Here is a 17,342-nt window from a genome sequence, read left to right on the forward strand (position 1 = left end):
GAGGTGTAACAACAACAACATCGGGGTGCTAGGAGGTGTAACAACAACATAGGGTGCTAGGAGGTGTAACAACAACAACATCGGGGTGCTAGGAGTCACAACAACAACAACATCGGGGTGCTTGGAGTCCTGGTATGGTGCTGCTACAGGTCAAGCACCTGACTGCTAACCTCCAAGGTCAGCAGTTCAAACCCTGTCCAGGGTTGCTCTGAGCCAGAACCCACTAGACTAGACAGCACATGATGCCAGCGTAGGGGTTCTGGGAGTTGGAATCCACTTAATGGCTGTGGGCAGGGCTCAGGTCATGTCCGGGGAGAATGCACGGCCTCGTTTCCACTGTCTCAGCGCAGAGCTCCCTCTCTACACATTGCCTCCTCTCTCCTTTTTTATATTGTTAAGTGCCATCAAGTCCGTTCGGACTCACAGTGACCCTGATAGGGTTTCCAAGGATCTACTGGTGGGCTTGAACAGCTTACCTTGTAGTCTGCAGTCCAGCACTGTCCAGCACAGCAGGCTGTCTCTGAGGATCAGTCCGGTTCTCTCTACCTCTGGTGTCCTGGTGATCTCGTTTCCTTTGACCATACTCTCCCGCTACCACACCCTGTTTGTGGAACCCTGTGGTTTAGAGTTTCTAAGGGACACATGGACCTGCTGCCACAGTCCTCATCCCATGGGACAGAATATGTGACAGGGAAGACCCCGGGTGTAGAGCTGAAGCCATCTGAGTGTCATCAGAGAGCCGTAGTTGATGGTCTTTGAGAAGTGAAAATCCCCTTAGACTACAGATGAGTCGATCTTCCTGATGTTCATGGGATGTAACTGAGGAGCATGGCTTGCCTATGGAGACATAGCATCTGGACACTGTTCTGAGGTCAATGGCTGAGGCCACTGTGGGTGGAACTGACTTGAGGCAGTGGGCTTGGTTTTGGAGGGTTTTTAGTATACTGAGTGGTAAGCGCCAGCGATGAGTGAGTTCGTTACAAGTGAATCCAACTCCACTCTTCTGTGAACTTACCAAGTGGGTCAGCCAGGAAAGCTTATGTGACAAAAGAGGATCCTTAGGAGTAGGTGGTGGGCTGTGGCTGCTGGGAGTCCTTTCGGGCACAGTGTCGGTGGCGGGTCACTGCTCCCAGAGTGCTGTGTAAGGAGAAGTCAGTTCACTGGCGCCTTTGGTGGGGGTCTTGAGGCTCTCCCCACACTTACCCTGTTGAGTGTTGTCCAGAGACTTGAGGAGAGCCATAGCCAGCAAGTTGGGAGCATGGTGACTCTGCAGGGTAAGCACTGGACTGCAAACCACAGGGTCAGTGGTTCTAGCCCACCAGCCGCTCCACTGGAGAAAGGCTTTCTGCTCCCACAAAACTGGCAGCCTCAAAAGGCCTGTACCGGCTCACTGTGAGTCAGAACCAACGTGGTGCTTAACCCTCAAACACAGACCTAGCATGCTCCCCAGGGTTTGGGAAGAAAGCTGGTCAGGACGGCGAGTTTTGACAACTAAGTGAGTCCCTCGGTGACAGAACAGGTCACACAGTTGGGCTCATTTCTAGAGGTGAAGGTTGGGAATCTGAGTCACACATTGAGACCAGGTAAACCTGCCTTCCTACCTCGGGGGTCAAGGGTTACCATTGCCTGTTTTCTCTGAAGAAACCAGCAGATGACACTGACTGCTGACAGGAAGAATCCCTGTCACCTCGGGCTTTATCATGAGAAGATGTCATCTCTTTTCTGTGTGCTTGTCTGGCCTTGAGATTTGGAATACTGCTTCCGTTCAGGGCACTGTACCAGCATGTCAGCAACCCATTAGGGTCTCATTCGTACATGCATGGTTTATTCTAAACAAAACGTGTTCAAACAAAATCACTGAAATTAGGATTATGCCTGAATAAATACACTTTTTTCATACTTAAAAGGGGGGTGGGGTAGGAGTTTTGGCACCCCAATAGTTAGGTGCTTAAGCACTAACCAAAAGGTTGACGGTTTGAATCCACCTGGTGGCCCTTCTGGGGGAAGACTTACTTGGTGGTCTGCTGTCTAGAACTGGGGCAGGTCCACTCTGTCCTGTGTGGCTGCTTCAAGGCGGAGTCCACTAGGCAGTACACTGCATTGCCATGTTCTGAGGAATTCTTCATTAGTCATTTTGTAGATCCAGACTTTCCGTGGTTATTTTATCCTGGTGACATGTGCGCTGAATAAAACAAGACAGACCTGGTTTGAAATGTGTTAGGAGAAGTTGGTAAAGGCACTTGGTTTTATTTGTGCGGCTGAGACAGTGCCCCATCCAGGTGTGTGTTAGACTCTGTGCTGTCTGTGTGGGCAACGGTCAGTGACGTTTCCCATCGTCCTCTTGCAGTTCCAGCTCAACCAGGATAAAATGAACTTCTCCACCCTGAGAAACATCCAGGGTCTGTTCGCTCCTCTGAAGTTGCAGATGGAATTCAAGGCCGTGCAGCAGGTGAGTGTGTCCCGCAGCTGTGCCCGCGTCCCTGAGGGACAGGTGCTCGGCTGTTTTCAGGATCTAGTAAGCACTCGTTGTATACAAGTGGGTAAGCATCTTGTTCAAAGAAGAGGTCTTGGACTGTGTCCTTCCTTAGACCCTTGATCTGTGATGTCTTCCACAGCCGTGGTCTGCAAGATGGGTGTCGTCAGCAGTATTTACACATTCGGACAGCTTCTAGCTCAGACAAACACTGCATCCGCCCCACATCCCGGCGAGGCAGCTCCTTTCAGCCTGTCTTTGAGCTGTCGGCGCCTTTGCCATTGGTCCACCTGACGTGCTGTGACATGCTCCCAGCACAGCCGCCACTCGGCTTGCCCTCCTGGTCACGCTCTCTGTAGTGATTGACACACAGTAACGTCAAAGGAGCCCCCCCACACACAAGTTTACTCCAAACAGAGTGTGTGTGCTCAGGGCTCTGGTCAGTGAGTAGCTGCAGACAAGTTCTCTCAGGAATAGACTCGTCTTAGTCTTGTTAGGGTCCCTTCAATAAAGGCCCGAAGGGGACCTGCTGGGCCAGTCCATTCAAGTCAGCAGTCAGCTCAGAAGGTTATGGGAGCTGTGTTTTGGGATTACAGAGGGGTGATCTTGGTAAGTTTTCTCCAAGGATACTGCACAAACATGGGGCTCATTGTGAAGAAGGTTCAAGAACACAGGAAACTGCTCGGTGAGAAAAGGCCTGCAGTGCTGCACTGAGGAAGTGAGGAAGCGTCTATCAAAACCATGCCTCTGCTCACTCTTCAAGGGTAGCATGGGCTCCTAGGAGCATCTCACTGGGAACCCTGTCCCCATCTACCCGACAGCCCAAACTCTACATTACAAATGAACATGAAGCTTGTCCCTTGAGGATGCCAAAGCTGCTGGGTGTAAACCAGGGTGCAGAATTCTTTATGGAACGGCTGGAGACCTCTCTCAACTTAGGGTTTATAGTGTGTGTGCTATTGTGAAATGGAAAGTGCAGAAAGAACGAAACAGAAATGCGGTTGATTTTGACGCATAGCAACCTTTAGGGGACACGGTAGAATTGCTCCATGGGGTTGACAAGGTTGGATGGTTTTATGGAAGCAGATATTGCTCTGAAAAGCAGCTAGTGGATTTGAACCACCAATCTTACAGATTCATCACCACACACTTTAACCACGGTGCCACCAAAACACATAGCAATTTTTCCCCCAAAGCTGCTGCCCTGGAGTCGCCACAGACTCGATAACCCAAGGGGACAGAGTAGACCTGCTCCCTACCGATTCTGAGACTGAATCCCTGCAGGGTCGGGCCCCTTGCCTTAAGAGTGGCGTGGGGCGATTATTCTGATGGTTCAGTGAAAAACGTGGTGTTTGACACAGAGCTATTATAATTCTTATTATCCTGCTTGACATTTGAGCCTGAATCTCAGTTCTCCAAAAGTTCTTAACCCACAAATCCCTTTTGTCTGGCCTCCACGCATTTGCTCGTTTTGTTTTATTTATTTAATTATTTTTGCGGGACCCCGGGGGGAGTGAGGGTTAAGGCTGGGATTCTGGCTAGATCTAGGCTAGGCCTGGAGTCCTGACTAATGTAGGCTGTAAAATAAGCCTTTGTTGTCTGAAAATGACTAATTCCCCATCATATGTGATAGACAGGTTTGCTGGATATGTGATTCTAGGTTGGCACTTTGTCTTTCAGATTTTTATGTATGTCATTCTATTGTCTTCTCACCTGTGTGGTTTCTCCTGAGAAATCAGAACTCAGCCTTATTCATTCTCCTTTGTAGGTAACCTTTTCTTCTTACTGAGCTGCTTTCAGGATTCTTGCCTTGTCTTTAGTTTTAAGAACTTGAGGTCTTGGTATTTTTCTTTTGGGGTCTATCCTGTTTGGGGTTCGTTCAACTTCTTGAGTGGCTATCTTCTTGTTGGTTTGGATTATATTAGGAAAGCTTTCTTCTAACAACTCGTAGACAGTATTCTCTGTGACACTTTTTTAGGTCTCCTCCTGTTCTGAAATTTGTAAAGTGCTGTTGAGCCTATTCTGACTCACAGCAGCTCTCCATAGGGTTTCCAAGGAGCGGCTAGTGTGTTTGAACTGCCAACTTTGCACTTATGTGGTTAGCAATCCAGTGGTAATCCTACAGTGCCACAGCAAGACTTTGATTGTTTCTCTGTTGTTAAATGCCATAGAGTTGCTTTCGACTCATAGTGACTCTGTATAGGGTTTCTAGGGAGTGGCTGGTGGGTTTGAACCATCAGTCTTGTGGTTAACAATCAGCTCCACACCAGGACTCTGTTTGTTCCTGAGAGCTTCGTCTTCGAGCTCAGTAAGTCAACTTTCCATTGGGTCAGTTCTCCTCCTGTGCTCTTTCGGTGCATTTATGTGTTTCTGAAGTCTTGGTGTTCATCTTCTGGCTTGCTCATTGCCATTTTCGTCTGCTTCCCATTTTTTCATTCACTTTATCGGTTTCCTGAGGTTTGCCATGATTTTTTTTATCTGTTTTCCTTGGTTTCATCAGCCGTTCTCTCCGTCTTTCTCACAGTTGTATGGGCTGTAAGTGACAAAGGCGGAATTCGAACCTAGGCTTGTCATCACCACTGTGTATTCTCCTCTAGACAGCAGGCCTTCAAAAAGTTGGTGGAAAAATTCTATTCTCTTTGCATTCCATTTTTCCACCAACTTTTTGAAGCCCCCTCATATGAAGTGGGAGGCATGTGTCAGTTCCTGGGAGGTGGCATTTTATTGCATGGCTTGTGCTGTAGCAAAGCCCCAAATAGTGTCTGGTGCTGTAGGATCAGCGGCACTGGACTGTGAACCACAAGGTTGGCAGTTCAAACCTGCCAGCCGCTCCTCAGAACCCCATACACTGGGTTGCTAAACCAACTCAACAGCACTTACAGTGTATCTTGCTGAAAGTTAGAGGAATGTTTAAAAGCTGGTTTGAGTTGAGAATGTAAACTGGCTTTTTTGTTACATTAATTTGGTTAAATTTAAAAGGATGTCTGGTGGCGCTGTGAGCTAAGCACTGGGCTGCAAACCACAAGGTCAGTACTTCTAGTCCTCAAGACACTCCTAGGGAGGAAGCTTTCTGCTCCCCTGAGGAAACCCTATATAGGGTCACTATGAGTCGGAACAAACTCAGTGGCACTTCCCAACAGGTCACCGACTCTATGGCAGGTGGGGTGGTATTTGGGTTTTTGTAAATTTTACACAGAAGCATAGAAGGTTAAGGTTTGACACCGATAATTCTTGGTGATTTTTCCCTAATCTTGCCTCTTCCTCCTTTTCTCGAAGGCTCAGCGTCTTCCGTTTCTCCCGAGCTCCAACCTTTCACTGGATATTCTGAGGGGCAGCGATGAGACTGTGGGGTTTGAAGACATTCTCAATGGTAAGTGTCAAGCGACCCCAGCTGTTCACACGGCGACAGCAAACCTAGAGCTTCCCTCATCAAGGTCACTGTCCTCGTCCCATGGTTTTCAGAAGTGCAGGCTGCTTGTGACATTCAGTGCTGACCATCTCTGTCTTCTCTTGGGGGGGATGAGCGTCAGGTAGATGTGGGGGCCAGCTCTCAGAGCCTGCTCATGGAGTCAGTGTCCAAGACGTTTCAAACCACTAGCGCAGATGAAAGCATTCTCTCAGAGCACCCGGGGCCTCCAGTGCGTGTGTACATGCTTCTGTAGCTGGTGGGTAAGAACGAAGGATCTCTCCATCTCACCAGCATGCTCTGAGGAAACTACGCTGTTTATGGGCTCCCAGTGTGGCGCTGTAGGATAAGCACTGGACTGCTAACTGCAACCCCACCAGCCGCTCCTCAGAAACCCTATACAGGATTGCTATGAGTCAGAACCGACTTGACGTCACTTAACAACTACTAACTGCAAGGTCAGCAGTTCAAACCCACTAGCTGCTCCTCAGAAACCCTCGGTGGACTCACTGGGCTGCACTTCACAGCCACCGCGGGAGCTGAGTGACTTGTGAGGAAGGACAGTTGCTGGGCCCGGGGAGGATGGCTAACTCCCCTCTGGCTCGCAGCTCTGCCCTGCTCAGGACACCCAGCAGGCCTGGCCACGGGGTCTGGTGCGGAAATGCTGTGGACGCAGTCCAGTGAGCCACCTCTAGAGGGTTTTTCCCTCGAAGTGTTGGAATGCAGGGTACCCTTGGCTTTTATATTGCACTTTGACCTTTTGTGAAATTAGCAAGGTGATAGGTATTCAGCCTGGTTTCCGCCCTTTGTAGCTGTCTGTTTTAACTAATGACAGATGCATGCATTCATTTACGCTGTGATTCTAAGGATAGAGTAGACAGAGGCTTACTGCACTGCTTGTGTGTCAGGCACTCATGGAGCTGACGTGGAGAGCAGGGATCAGTGTGTTGGGGATCTGAGCCAAGCTTAAATGCATGACTTGTTCAGGATGCAGGAGAGCTTGAGCTCACTCCACGGTGAGTTGTCAGGAAGGCCTATAGGAAACAAATCTCATTTGCTCACAGCACCACTATAGGTCTCCACAGGGTGGCACTGTAACAAAGACCACAAAGGGGTGGCTTTCACAAACAGAAATTGATTATCCTCAAAGTTTAAAGACGACGCACTTCACTGCCATTGAGTTGATTTCAACTCACAGCGACCCCGTACAGGGTTTCCAAGTCCATACGTCTTTACTGATGCAGAAAGCGGCCTTTTCTTTCAAGGAGCGGCTGGTGGGTTTGAACTGCTGATCTTGCAGTTAGCAGACCAGTGCTTACACCCCAGTACCACCAGGTCTCAGTCACGGTTTTGGAGGCTGTAATTCCGAGTTCAGGGGGAAGCTTCCTCTCTCTCTGGGCTCTGGGAAATGTCCCTTCTCTTCTGAGCGCTCCTTGGCCGTCTTCCGTGGCCTGGCTCGTCTCTCCATTTGTGCTCTGTCTCCATGCCTAGTCAGCCTTTTTTGTCTCAGGTGACTGACTGAGAGCCACCCACGCTGATATGGCATTGTTCACAAAGTTCTGTTCTCATATAGGATTCCATCTGCAGGTGTAGGGACTTAGGGTTTACAACCCAGCTATTGTGGGAAACACAGCACTCAGAGGTGGTCTGCACATATCATGTTCCCAACACTTTAGCTCACCCCATCGGCCACAGAAAACATTCCTGTGTAAGTGGGTTCCGCAGTTCAGACCTGTCTTTCCAGGGTCATGTGTAACTTCCGCTCGGATTTTCAGCTGCAGCATAGGAGTAGTGGGCACAGTGGACCCCAGGGTTCAAGGGCCAGCTGCAACCTTTTTCTCTCCTTTCGTGTAGGGGTGGGCAGGTTAGGCTTTGTCTTTAGGGAGCTTTACTGTTTGACAAGAAAGTTAAAGTTATTTTATGAGTAGCTGTCAGTTAAAATGAAACTTGTATCCTATTTATACTCTGTCAGAACTAAGGAGTAATGGTTTTTAAGGTTTTCTTGCCCTAGATTGTGTGTGTGTGTGTGTGTGTGTGTGTGTGTGCGCGCGCGCGCACATGTGCACAACAGAGCACAAGACAATATACACCAAAAGGGTTTTGCAAATTAGATGAAGAGATTAAAAGTTGTTCCTGGAGTTGTCTGGAAGCGTCTAAGGAGAATGTTTTCCCTACATATTTATTATTTTACGTTAACTGTATGAAGATGTAGTTTACAGGAGGGGACTTGGAAAATGTCATGAGAAAAGTCCAGTATCCTTTTCCTTCCATGCACTTTGGAAGCCCTGTTGAGTAGAGTTGAATAGTTGAATGCGTCCACTGGAAGTGGACAGGTGTGTGACATGACACCTGGGTAGCCCTGTGTGACCGCTGTTCCCTCACTGGAGGAGGAGAGGGTGGTGTCCTCACCCTGCCTCCTTGGCAGTCACTGGTGGTTTTCTGTCCCTTTAGATTTCTTCTGTCTCTTAGAGATTTTGTACAAAAACCATTGGTCTGTTTGTTTGTGGTTTTTTTCCAGATCCGACACAAAGTGAAGCGATGGGAGAGCCGCACTCGATGGTGGAGTATAAGCTCGGTTTGCTGTGACGAGGGCAGCCGGCAGTGCAGGCAGAGGGCCTGCGTCTTGTACAGAGTTGTTGTTTGTCTGTGTGAAATGTACACGACATTAAAAATATGGACACATAAGAACATTTGTCTAAATAGTGTCAGTGGTTATTTGAAATGATCTGGGTCTGTCATTTACAGCCTCATGACAATTGAAAGCATTTGGGGGCGTGGTCTGGATCATGTGAAAACTCCTGAAGAGGCTCTGTAGGATAAGCACCAGCCCGCAAGATCAACACTTCAAACCGACTTCTCGAAAACACTACACAGGGTCGCTGTCAGTTGGAACTGATGCAGATGCACTAAACAATAATTTATAGTGAAACAGTAGCCTGCCCTGTCTGTAAGAGAATGTTGCTAATGAAGACCATGAAACTCCACAGGTTCCGTTGTGGCCCATTTCTAGGTGTTCCATGAATTTAACTGAATAGCTGTTAGCAGTATTTGGATCTAACCTTCATAGTACTGTTTTGCAGAATTAACATTTGTAATGAATTTCAGTGGCAGCCCTTCTGGGTAAATGCAGAATGCAGTGTTCACACCTGATACTGTTTCTGTATAGTCAGCTAATACTCATTGTTCTTTTGTGCCGTCGAGTCAGTGCTGACTCTTAGCGACTCTGTATAGGGTTTCTGAGGTTGTAAGCAGAAAGCCTCGTCTTCCTTACTTATATTAGCTGGTGAATTCAGACAGCTGACCCTCTAGTCAGCAACCCAGAAGGTCACCCAGCCATCACCAGGCCTCCGATGACGCTGATTACACTGTGATGTGCCACAGCGTTTCAGTCTTTAAAAAACACTGTTTTATAGTGGTTGTCACATCTTCATTGAGGTTGTGCAGTGTTGCTGTTGGTACCCTGTGATTAGGGGCCAGGGGTGCTGCTAAACACCCACAATGCACAGGGAAGCTGTGATCTTTTAACACGCATAAGGCACAGGGAAGCTGTGATCTTATAACATGCACAAGGCACAGGGAAGCTGTGATCTTTTAACACACACAACACACACAGGGAAGCTGTGATCTTTTGACACGCATAAGGCACAGGGAAGCTGTGATCTTATAACACGTACAGTGCACAGAGAAACTGATCTTGTAACACCCACAATGCACCGGGAGCTATGATATTGTAAGTTGTAAACACCAATGGAAGAGACGGTAAAAGCTTCTCATGGCACTTAAGCAGTAGACTTTTCTGTCTCCTTAGCTGTTCTTGGTGATAAGCACTACAAATCTTTATCCAGAGATTGTCCCCTTGTAACAGAATCACACTGTCACCTACGGAGACTGACAGACCTAGAGAGAACATTCTTTTGCTTCAGATAACATTGAGAACAGTCTGCCTGCATATTTGCCAACCTGCTTTGTACTTCAATTATGGGAAAATACAGAAGCAATGGTGGCATGCTTATCCATCATTTTAGATATATTCTTTTTCAACTAATAATGTGATTTCTTGTGTGTCGTGCTTCTAGAATTACCCCTTCATGCCCACTAGAAAAATGCGTGCCATTGAGTCAATCCCGGCTCGTAGCGACCTTTTAGGATAGAGTAGAACTGCCCTGAAAAATTGGAAAGACTGTTGTCTTTACAGAAGCCGACTGCTGCATCTTTCTCCCGTGGAACTGCCAGTGGGTTCAAACTGCTGACCCTTTGGTTGGCTGCCAGGTGTTTCAACCACGGCAACACCAGGGCTCCTTTTCATAATATGCCCACTAGAGGGCACTAGCAAATGAATGGTGGTTATGTGCTGTGGAGTTGGTTCTGACTCTTAATGACCCTGCATAGGATTTCCAAGGCTGTAATTCTTTACGGGAGCAGAAAGCCTCATCTTCCTCCCATGGAACAGCTGGTAGTTTTGAACGTCTGACCTTAAGATTCGCAGCCCGATTCATAACCACTATACTACCACAGTTCTAATAGACACAGCATTCTGGTCCAGCATGGTCCATGCCTATGCCTCTACTCCGTTTCTCCCAGGGGTGCTCTGCTTGGAGTGACCGTATCCGGCCTCCTGTGCCTCCACTCTTCTTATCATTTCTTTTCCTTTCTTGGAAATGACCCCTCCTTCAGTGGCTCATAAGTACAGCACACACTGCCCTATGCCCTGTGTTGTTCCTTTCCCTGAAGTCACTGAAGAATAGAAAAGAGCTGAAAAGATTGATTACTTTTCACACATGGAAACCTTAGGAAGCACATTTTTCACTGCCATTCACAATTGGATAAAGGTTATACCCAACACACTAAATGTTAAGTGCTGTCTGTCAAGCCGGTTCCAACTCAGTGACCCTGCAAAGGGTTCCCAAGAAGTGGCTTGTGCCTTTGAACTGCCAACCTTGCAGTTAGTAGTCCAGTGTTTATATTCTACAGCGCCACACCAGGTCTTTGTCCACATGGAGTGCCGTTATCATATGTTAATCAAGATCACCAAATGGCTATTTCGACAAAGCTGAAGCAAAAATGCTCTGATACTATGTCTGACTCATTAGCTTATGATTTAAGAATTGAAATTCCAGTTCCCTCAGGCGTAACAGTACTTGAAAAGCCCATGCTTTTAAATCACTTTATTATAGATGCTTCCACATTTAACGAATATGAGCACACTGTTACTTTTTCAAGTAGAATTTCATCAATTTCTCTGGCTGAAAGAGCATAAAGAATACTTTACATTTTGTTCATTTAAAACTGGAAAAGCAATCCTTAAAAAACTCAAGAGTTTGGTTCCAGATCTTGAGCCTGTGTCTTGACCAGTAGAGACACTTTGTTGGTTGCATTTGCTTCTTTACAGAGTCTTGGCCTGGAGGAGACAGGACAAGGCTGTGTTCATCTCCGAGGCACTGGCCACATAGAGGGTGTGACTTCAGGACAGTAGAGGGAAAGACTGAACTCTGTCTTATTTTTTGCCTAAAATCATTTACTTTTTTTTTTTTTTTCTTCAGAAAACACCGCAAATTTATTGCCTTCCAGATCTGAGATCTAAAGACTGACATAATTTTTACGGGGCTAAAATCAAGGTGTGAGCAGGGTTGTATTTCTTCTGAAAGCTTCAGAGGCGAGTCCACATCCTTGTCTGTTTCCGTTTCTCCAGACCTGGCATGGTGGGAGTTGAGTGGGGGCCAAGGTGGGGAAGTTGGACGGTGGAACGGTCACAGGGGAAGGTTAGAACTAGTACCGGGAGGAGGGCTGAGCTGCCTGGAGCTTTCTGGGCAGGCTCTGCTGAGGCATGTTGTGCTGCTCATCCTGCCCTCCAGCGGCGCCTGAGCTGGGCCTGCTGCAGGCGGTGCTGGATCTGCTACTGGTGGAGTCTTGAGTTTGACGTTAAGGCAGAAGGGCACAGGACATTTGTTCTCCTGACAGTGTTTGACATGGTAACGGCACAGGACCATGAGTTGCTTGCAGATGTGGCAGCCACCTGTAGTCTTCTGCTTACAAACCCTGGCATGCCGCCACACCCGTTTCTTCTTACAGCAGTTCTCCAGTGCGCAGTTGGCATCACGGCACAGACAGGTATGCACCATGGACTCAGCACAGCCCTGGATCCTCAGGAGGTGTGACTCCTGGGCTGGAGCTCACCCTGGCTACTGCTCTTGTCATCCATCTTGTGGCGGTGGCTCTTGGTGTTGGAGCAGGTGATGGCCAGGTGGAAGTCCTGTGGCCACTCACCAGACGTTTAACAACTCGTGGTGTCGCCCTGAAGGCGCGAACCTAAAATCATTTACTTTTGAAAAGATGAATTGGTTTTAACTCCACATCAAACCTCCATTTTCTATTTTCTGTGTGAAATACAAATACAGTTCTTAGCTTACAACAGGATTCTGTTTCAGTGACTCCGTTATCAGTCCATCATAAGTCTAATACCTCCTTTTATTGATTTTATTTTAGCTTTAGTTTTCATTATGTCTGCCTTGTATTATTATTGTATCTGTAATCCAGCAGTATTTTCAACAGTAAAACACAAAAATGGAACATCTGAGAATGATACCATCGGCAAATTACACTCAACATACTGCTAATGAGATGTACAAAAAAAGGGCGGTCTAAGTGTGCCTTGTTGTAACTCAAATGCATTGGGCTGCGAGACATAAGGCAAATTAATTCGTTTTTTCGCCAACTTTTATTTTGAAAAATTTCAAACAAGCAAAACTGAAAGAATTATACCCATATAAACACCCGTACAACCTTTATATAGATTCACTGGTTGTTAACATATGATCTTAGTTTCTCATAAGATTCAGGATAGACATTTTTTGGCAACAAGTCTACAAAGCTATTTCTATTGCATTTCAATGGCAGTTGCATAGGCTCGGTAGGATAAGCAATGAACTGCTGATCTCAAGGTTGGCAGTTCAAACCCACCAGTTGCTTCTTGGAAGAACTAGGAAACTGTTCCTGTAAAGATTGTTGTTGTTGTTGCTAAGTGCCGTGGAGTCAGTTCTGACACATAGTGACCCTGTGTAGAGTTTCCAGGGAGCAGCTGGTGGGTTTGAACTGCCAGCCTTGTGGTTCAAATTGACCGTGCGGGCCAGTGCATCTCAAAACTCCTATACAGGGTTGCTGAGTTTGAATCGACTTGATGATAATGTGTGTTATCACATTTACTAGGGACATTATCTTTGATGACTTGGTTAATAGGTTGGTGTTTGGTTTTGACTCATGTAACCCTGTATAGGGTTTCAGAGGAGCAAATGGTTAATGGATTTAAGTTGTTGTGTGCCGTAGAGACAGTTCCTACTCATAGTGACCCTGTAAGTGGTTTCCAAGGTGGGACTGGTCAGCAGATTGGTGTGTACCATCAAGTCACTTCCAACTCATAGAAACCCTGTATATGGTTTCCGAGGAGCAGCTGGTGGGTTTGAACTGCTGACTTAGTGGTTCGCAATCCAGTGCTGATCCAGAGCGCCACTCCATAAATCCTAGTTAACAGGTGGTGGTGGTAGTTATGTGCCGTGGAGCCGGAACCGACTCATAGCGACCCTGTACAGGGTTTCCGAGGCTGTAAATCTTTTCCGGAGAAGAAAGCCTCATCTTTCACCCGCCGAACAGCTGGTAGTTTCAAACTGCTGACCTTAAGGTTCGCAGCCCGATTTGTAACCACTACGCTACCAGAGCTGCTTTAGTTAATAGGTACTGGCTGCCAAATTTCTCCATTGTAAAAGTACAACATCCCTTTTGTAATTAATAAGTCATCTGTGAAATCATGTGTACCCTGTCCCCAAACACCTTTCACCCAGAGATGTTGGCAGTCATTAAAAATCTTGGTCAGGATCAATTAGAGCATGATCATGGGATGGGGGCGGGCAGGTAGAGAGGCTGTAAAATGATGACATTGTCTTCTACATTTGTTGGCTGGTTAAGCAGATTTCCTGTTTCCTCTCCGCTCGCTAATTTCAATAAAGTTTGTAGTTAGGTGCTGTCGACCCGGTTCCGACTCATCACCTCATGCAAAACACAACAAAACACTGCCTGGTCCTGACCAACCTCACAATTGTGACACTTGGGCCCATTGCTGCTGCCACTGTGGGGGTTCCCTTTGTTCACTGACCCTCCACTTTACCAAGCATGAAGTCATTCTCCAGGGACTGGTCCCTCCGAATAATACGTCCAAAGTCTGAAGTCTGGTCATCTTGGTTCCTAAGGAACATTCTAGTTGTACTTCTTCCAACACGGATTTGGTTTTTCTTTTGGCAGTACAGGGTACTTTGACTATTCTTCTCCAACACCATCAGTTCATCTGCAGTCTTCCTTAGTCATTGTCCAACTTTAACGTGCATACGATACAATTGAAAATACTTAGCTTATGTCAGGCACACCTTAGTCTTCAAACTTTTAAAGAGGTCTTGTGCAGCAGATTTGCCTAATGCAATACATCCTTTGATTTCTTGACCGCTGATTTCATAAGTGTTGATTGCAGATCCAAGCAAAAGGAAGTCTTTGACAACTTCCATCTTTTCTCCATTGATAGAATGTTGTTTATTGGTCCAGTGGTAAGGATTTTTGTTTTATTTGCATTGATCTTCATCAGTAAGTATTTGTAGTCTTAGAAGAATAAGAGCTGGCACATGAGCAGGTAAGTATACACACTGGGCTATAAGTGAATGATGGCTGTTGTCCCATAGCCTATGTAACTCCCACCTAATGTTTGCATTTGTTGTTGTTAGGTGCCATCTAGTTGGTACCAACTCACAGCGACCCTATGCACAACAGAATGAAACACTGCCCGGTCCTGGGCCAACCTCACAATTGTCTCCACACTTGAGCCCATTGATGCTGCCACATTGCCAATCCATCTCTCTGGGGGTCTTCCTCTTTTTCTCTGACCCTCCACCTTACCAAATATGATATCCTTCTCAGCAACTGGTCCATCCTGACAATATGTTTGAACCCTGCAGTTCAAACGGCTTTGCAGTATGACGCATTAATCCACAGCACCACACCAGGACTCCCAAATGTCACGCATACCTAAATGGGGTACACGTGACTATAATGTGGGCATCACTTAGGGTTGCCATCCTGCTAGGTTTAAAAGGAGTCATCTCTGAAGCAGGAACCAATGATCCAGGACCATCCAGAAAGAAGAGATGTCCGCGTGGAGAAGCAGCCACAGCAGAGGCAGTGGCCCAGGAAGAGCTATGGACCAGTGAGGCTGGGTGCTTGTGAGCAAGAGGCTGGCTTGCAGAATGTGCCTTTTGGGCACGTACACACAGTAACACAGGAGCTTTGTAACACTTGCCCCAGCAGGGCAGAGGCCCAGGGGCCACGTGTTTGAGAGATCAAGCACCAGGGTGAGACGTGTCTGCAGCACAGCTGAGAGGAGGCACTGCTGAGCGGGACAGTACTGTGCCTACATCTGTTTCCCATCCTGAGTTGTACCCACATCACTTCCCTAAGATGGTGAGTCTCGTCTGTGAGTTCCGTGCGGCCATTACAACAGATTATTGAACCCAGCAGAGATGTAGAGTGTGGTGGGAGGGATGGCTGGTGTCAGAATCCATAAGGAAGGTTGGAGGGTGGAGGCAGGTCTGACCTTCCGTCTCATAGGAATCAACTCTGGACTGATGGGGAGTTTGATTCTCCATCCTGTGTAATCAGAAGGGGTCAGACACCGACTCTGTACCACTTTTGCATACATTCAAGTTCTTTGCTGCATTATTCATGACAGCAAAGAGAAAGAAGGAAACATCCTAAATGCCCATCAGTGGATGCAACATTTAGAGAAGAATCCACAAAGCACTTCATAACATGGGAAAACCTGGCAGACGTGCTGAGTGAACAAGTCAATCACAAAAGGACAACAATTGGATGAGCCTGCTATTACACAGCGTCAAGGAAAGGTTTGACCCAGGAAAAAGTGCTCTTTGATGGTTACCAGGGGTGGGAGGGAGGAGGGGAAATCAATCACTAGGTAATGAAAGACCTTGAAAATAACTAGACAATTACTAGCGAGGCACGGATCAATGTGGGTGAAGTAGAAGAGAAACAATATATAAGGGAGTGATCCATACAACTGCACTAGAGAAAAGGACGAAGGGGGATGCACAAGAGTTACAGACAACTCAGGGAACTCCCTGAGACTCCTGGTGGCACTGTGGGACCAGCACTGGCCTGCGAACCACAAGGTCGGCAGTTCAAAGCCACCAGCTGCTCCTTGAAAACCCCATACAGCATCGCTATGAGTCGGAACCAACTCGACTGCATTTCACAATGAGGTAACTCCCAGTAACGTACACCTGTGCTGGACGTGCTGTGTAAAACAATCAGTTATATGAGACCAAACTGACAACGTCTGTCCACAGCAAAGCTGGAGAGATCAAGAGGAGTAGGACACAGGGAGGGATGGAAAGGGGGAGGCACAGTGGGAATGGGGACGTGTTGACATGTTGGGATGGCAGCCAGGGCCACAGAACAACCTGTGTATGAACTGAATGGGAAACCAATTTGCTGTGTGAGCTTCCACCTAAAGAAGAATGAAATGTTCACACACACACACACACATACACACACACACACACACACACACACACACTGAAGCTAAGACACCCAGCCCCGTGTTCCCGCCAAGGGAGATATTCTTTATTTTGTGAGCCACTCTGTTGTTCAACAGTGAACTCAGGGACTAGTTTTGATTCAAGGTTTAAGGAGTATCTCAGGGCAGTAGTCTAGGAGTCCTCCAGTCTCAGCAGGGCCAGAAAGGCTGTTTTGTTGTTGTTGTTGTTGTTGACTCCACAGCAATGGGTTTGCATTTTGTTTTATTCTTATTGTCCAGTTTATTGGACAATTCTTAATGAGGATTATTTAGTGAGGACAGATGGATGGATGGATGGATGGATGGGTGGGTGGATGGACAGATAATGGATGCATGGATAGATAGATTGATGGGTGGGTGGATGAATAGATGGATAAGTGGTGGATGGATAGATGGATAGTTGGGTGGGTGGATGGATAAATGGATGGATGGATGGATGAGTGGGTGGATAGATGGATGATGGGCAGATTATGGATGGATGGGTGGGTAGATTGATGGGAGGGTAGATGGATAGATGGATGGGTAGATGGATAAATGGACAGATGGATGGATCGATCGATGAAAAGGAACCAGATGGTCCCATAGTGTATCCGGGTATGATTGTCCAGGAAATGTAATAAGGAGGAAGAGTCACCCACTGGTCACCTAGGTACATGACACCACCTTGCAAAACCTACAGTCATTTGAGCATGAAAACCAACAGCTGATTACCAAGTAAATGTCACAGTGATGAATGCAGACTTCGGACAGCGGTCACTTTACATAATACTTAGCCGTTCAAGCAGTTTTAAAACTTCTCTAGAAACTTTATTTGTAAACTTTTCCCCCTCCAATTACCC

The 17,342-nt window shown here is 46.9% G+C and overlaps 1 protein-coding gene across 1 annotated transcript in view; it reads left to right on the plus strand.

Moving 5' to 3' along the window:
• Positions 1–8,465, plus strand: part of POMP (proteasome maturation protein) — a 21,144-nt gene extending 12,679 nt beyond the window's left edge. Inside the window, exons 5-7 of the mRNA XM_006831942.1 lie at positions 2,348–2,449; positions 5,750–5,843; positions 8,398–8,465. Of these exons, the coding sequence (XP_006832005.1) occupies positions 2,348–2,449; positions 5,750–5,843; positions 8,398–8,465 (264 nt within the window). The remainder of the gene's footprint in view (positions 1–2,347; positions 2,450–5,749; positions 5,844–8,397) is intronic.
• Positions 8,466–17,342: the final 8,877 nt, after the last annotated feature.

This window comes from Chrysochloris asiatica, unplaced genomic scaffold (genome assembly GCF_000296735.1).
Source record: "Chrysochloris asiatica unplaced genomic scaffold, ChrAsi1.0 scaffold00005, whole genome shotgun sequence".
Taxonomy (NCBI): Eukaryota; Metazoa; Chordata; class Mammalia; order Afrosoricida; family Chrysochloridae; genus Chrysochloris; species Chrysochloris asiatica.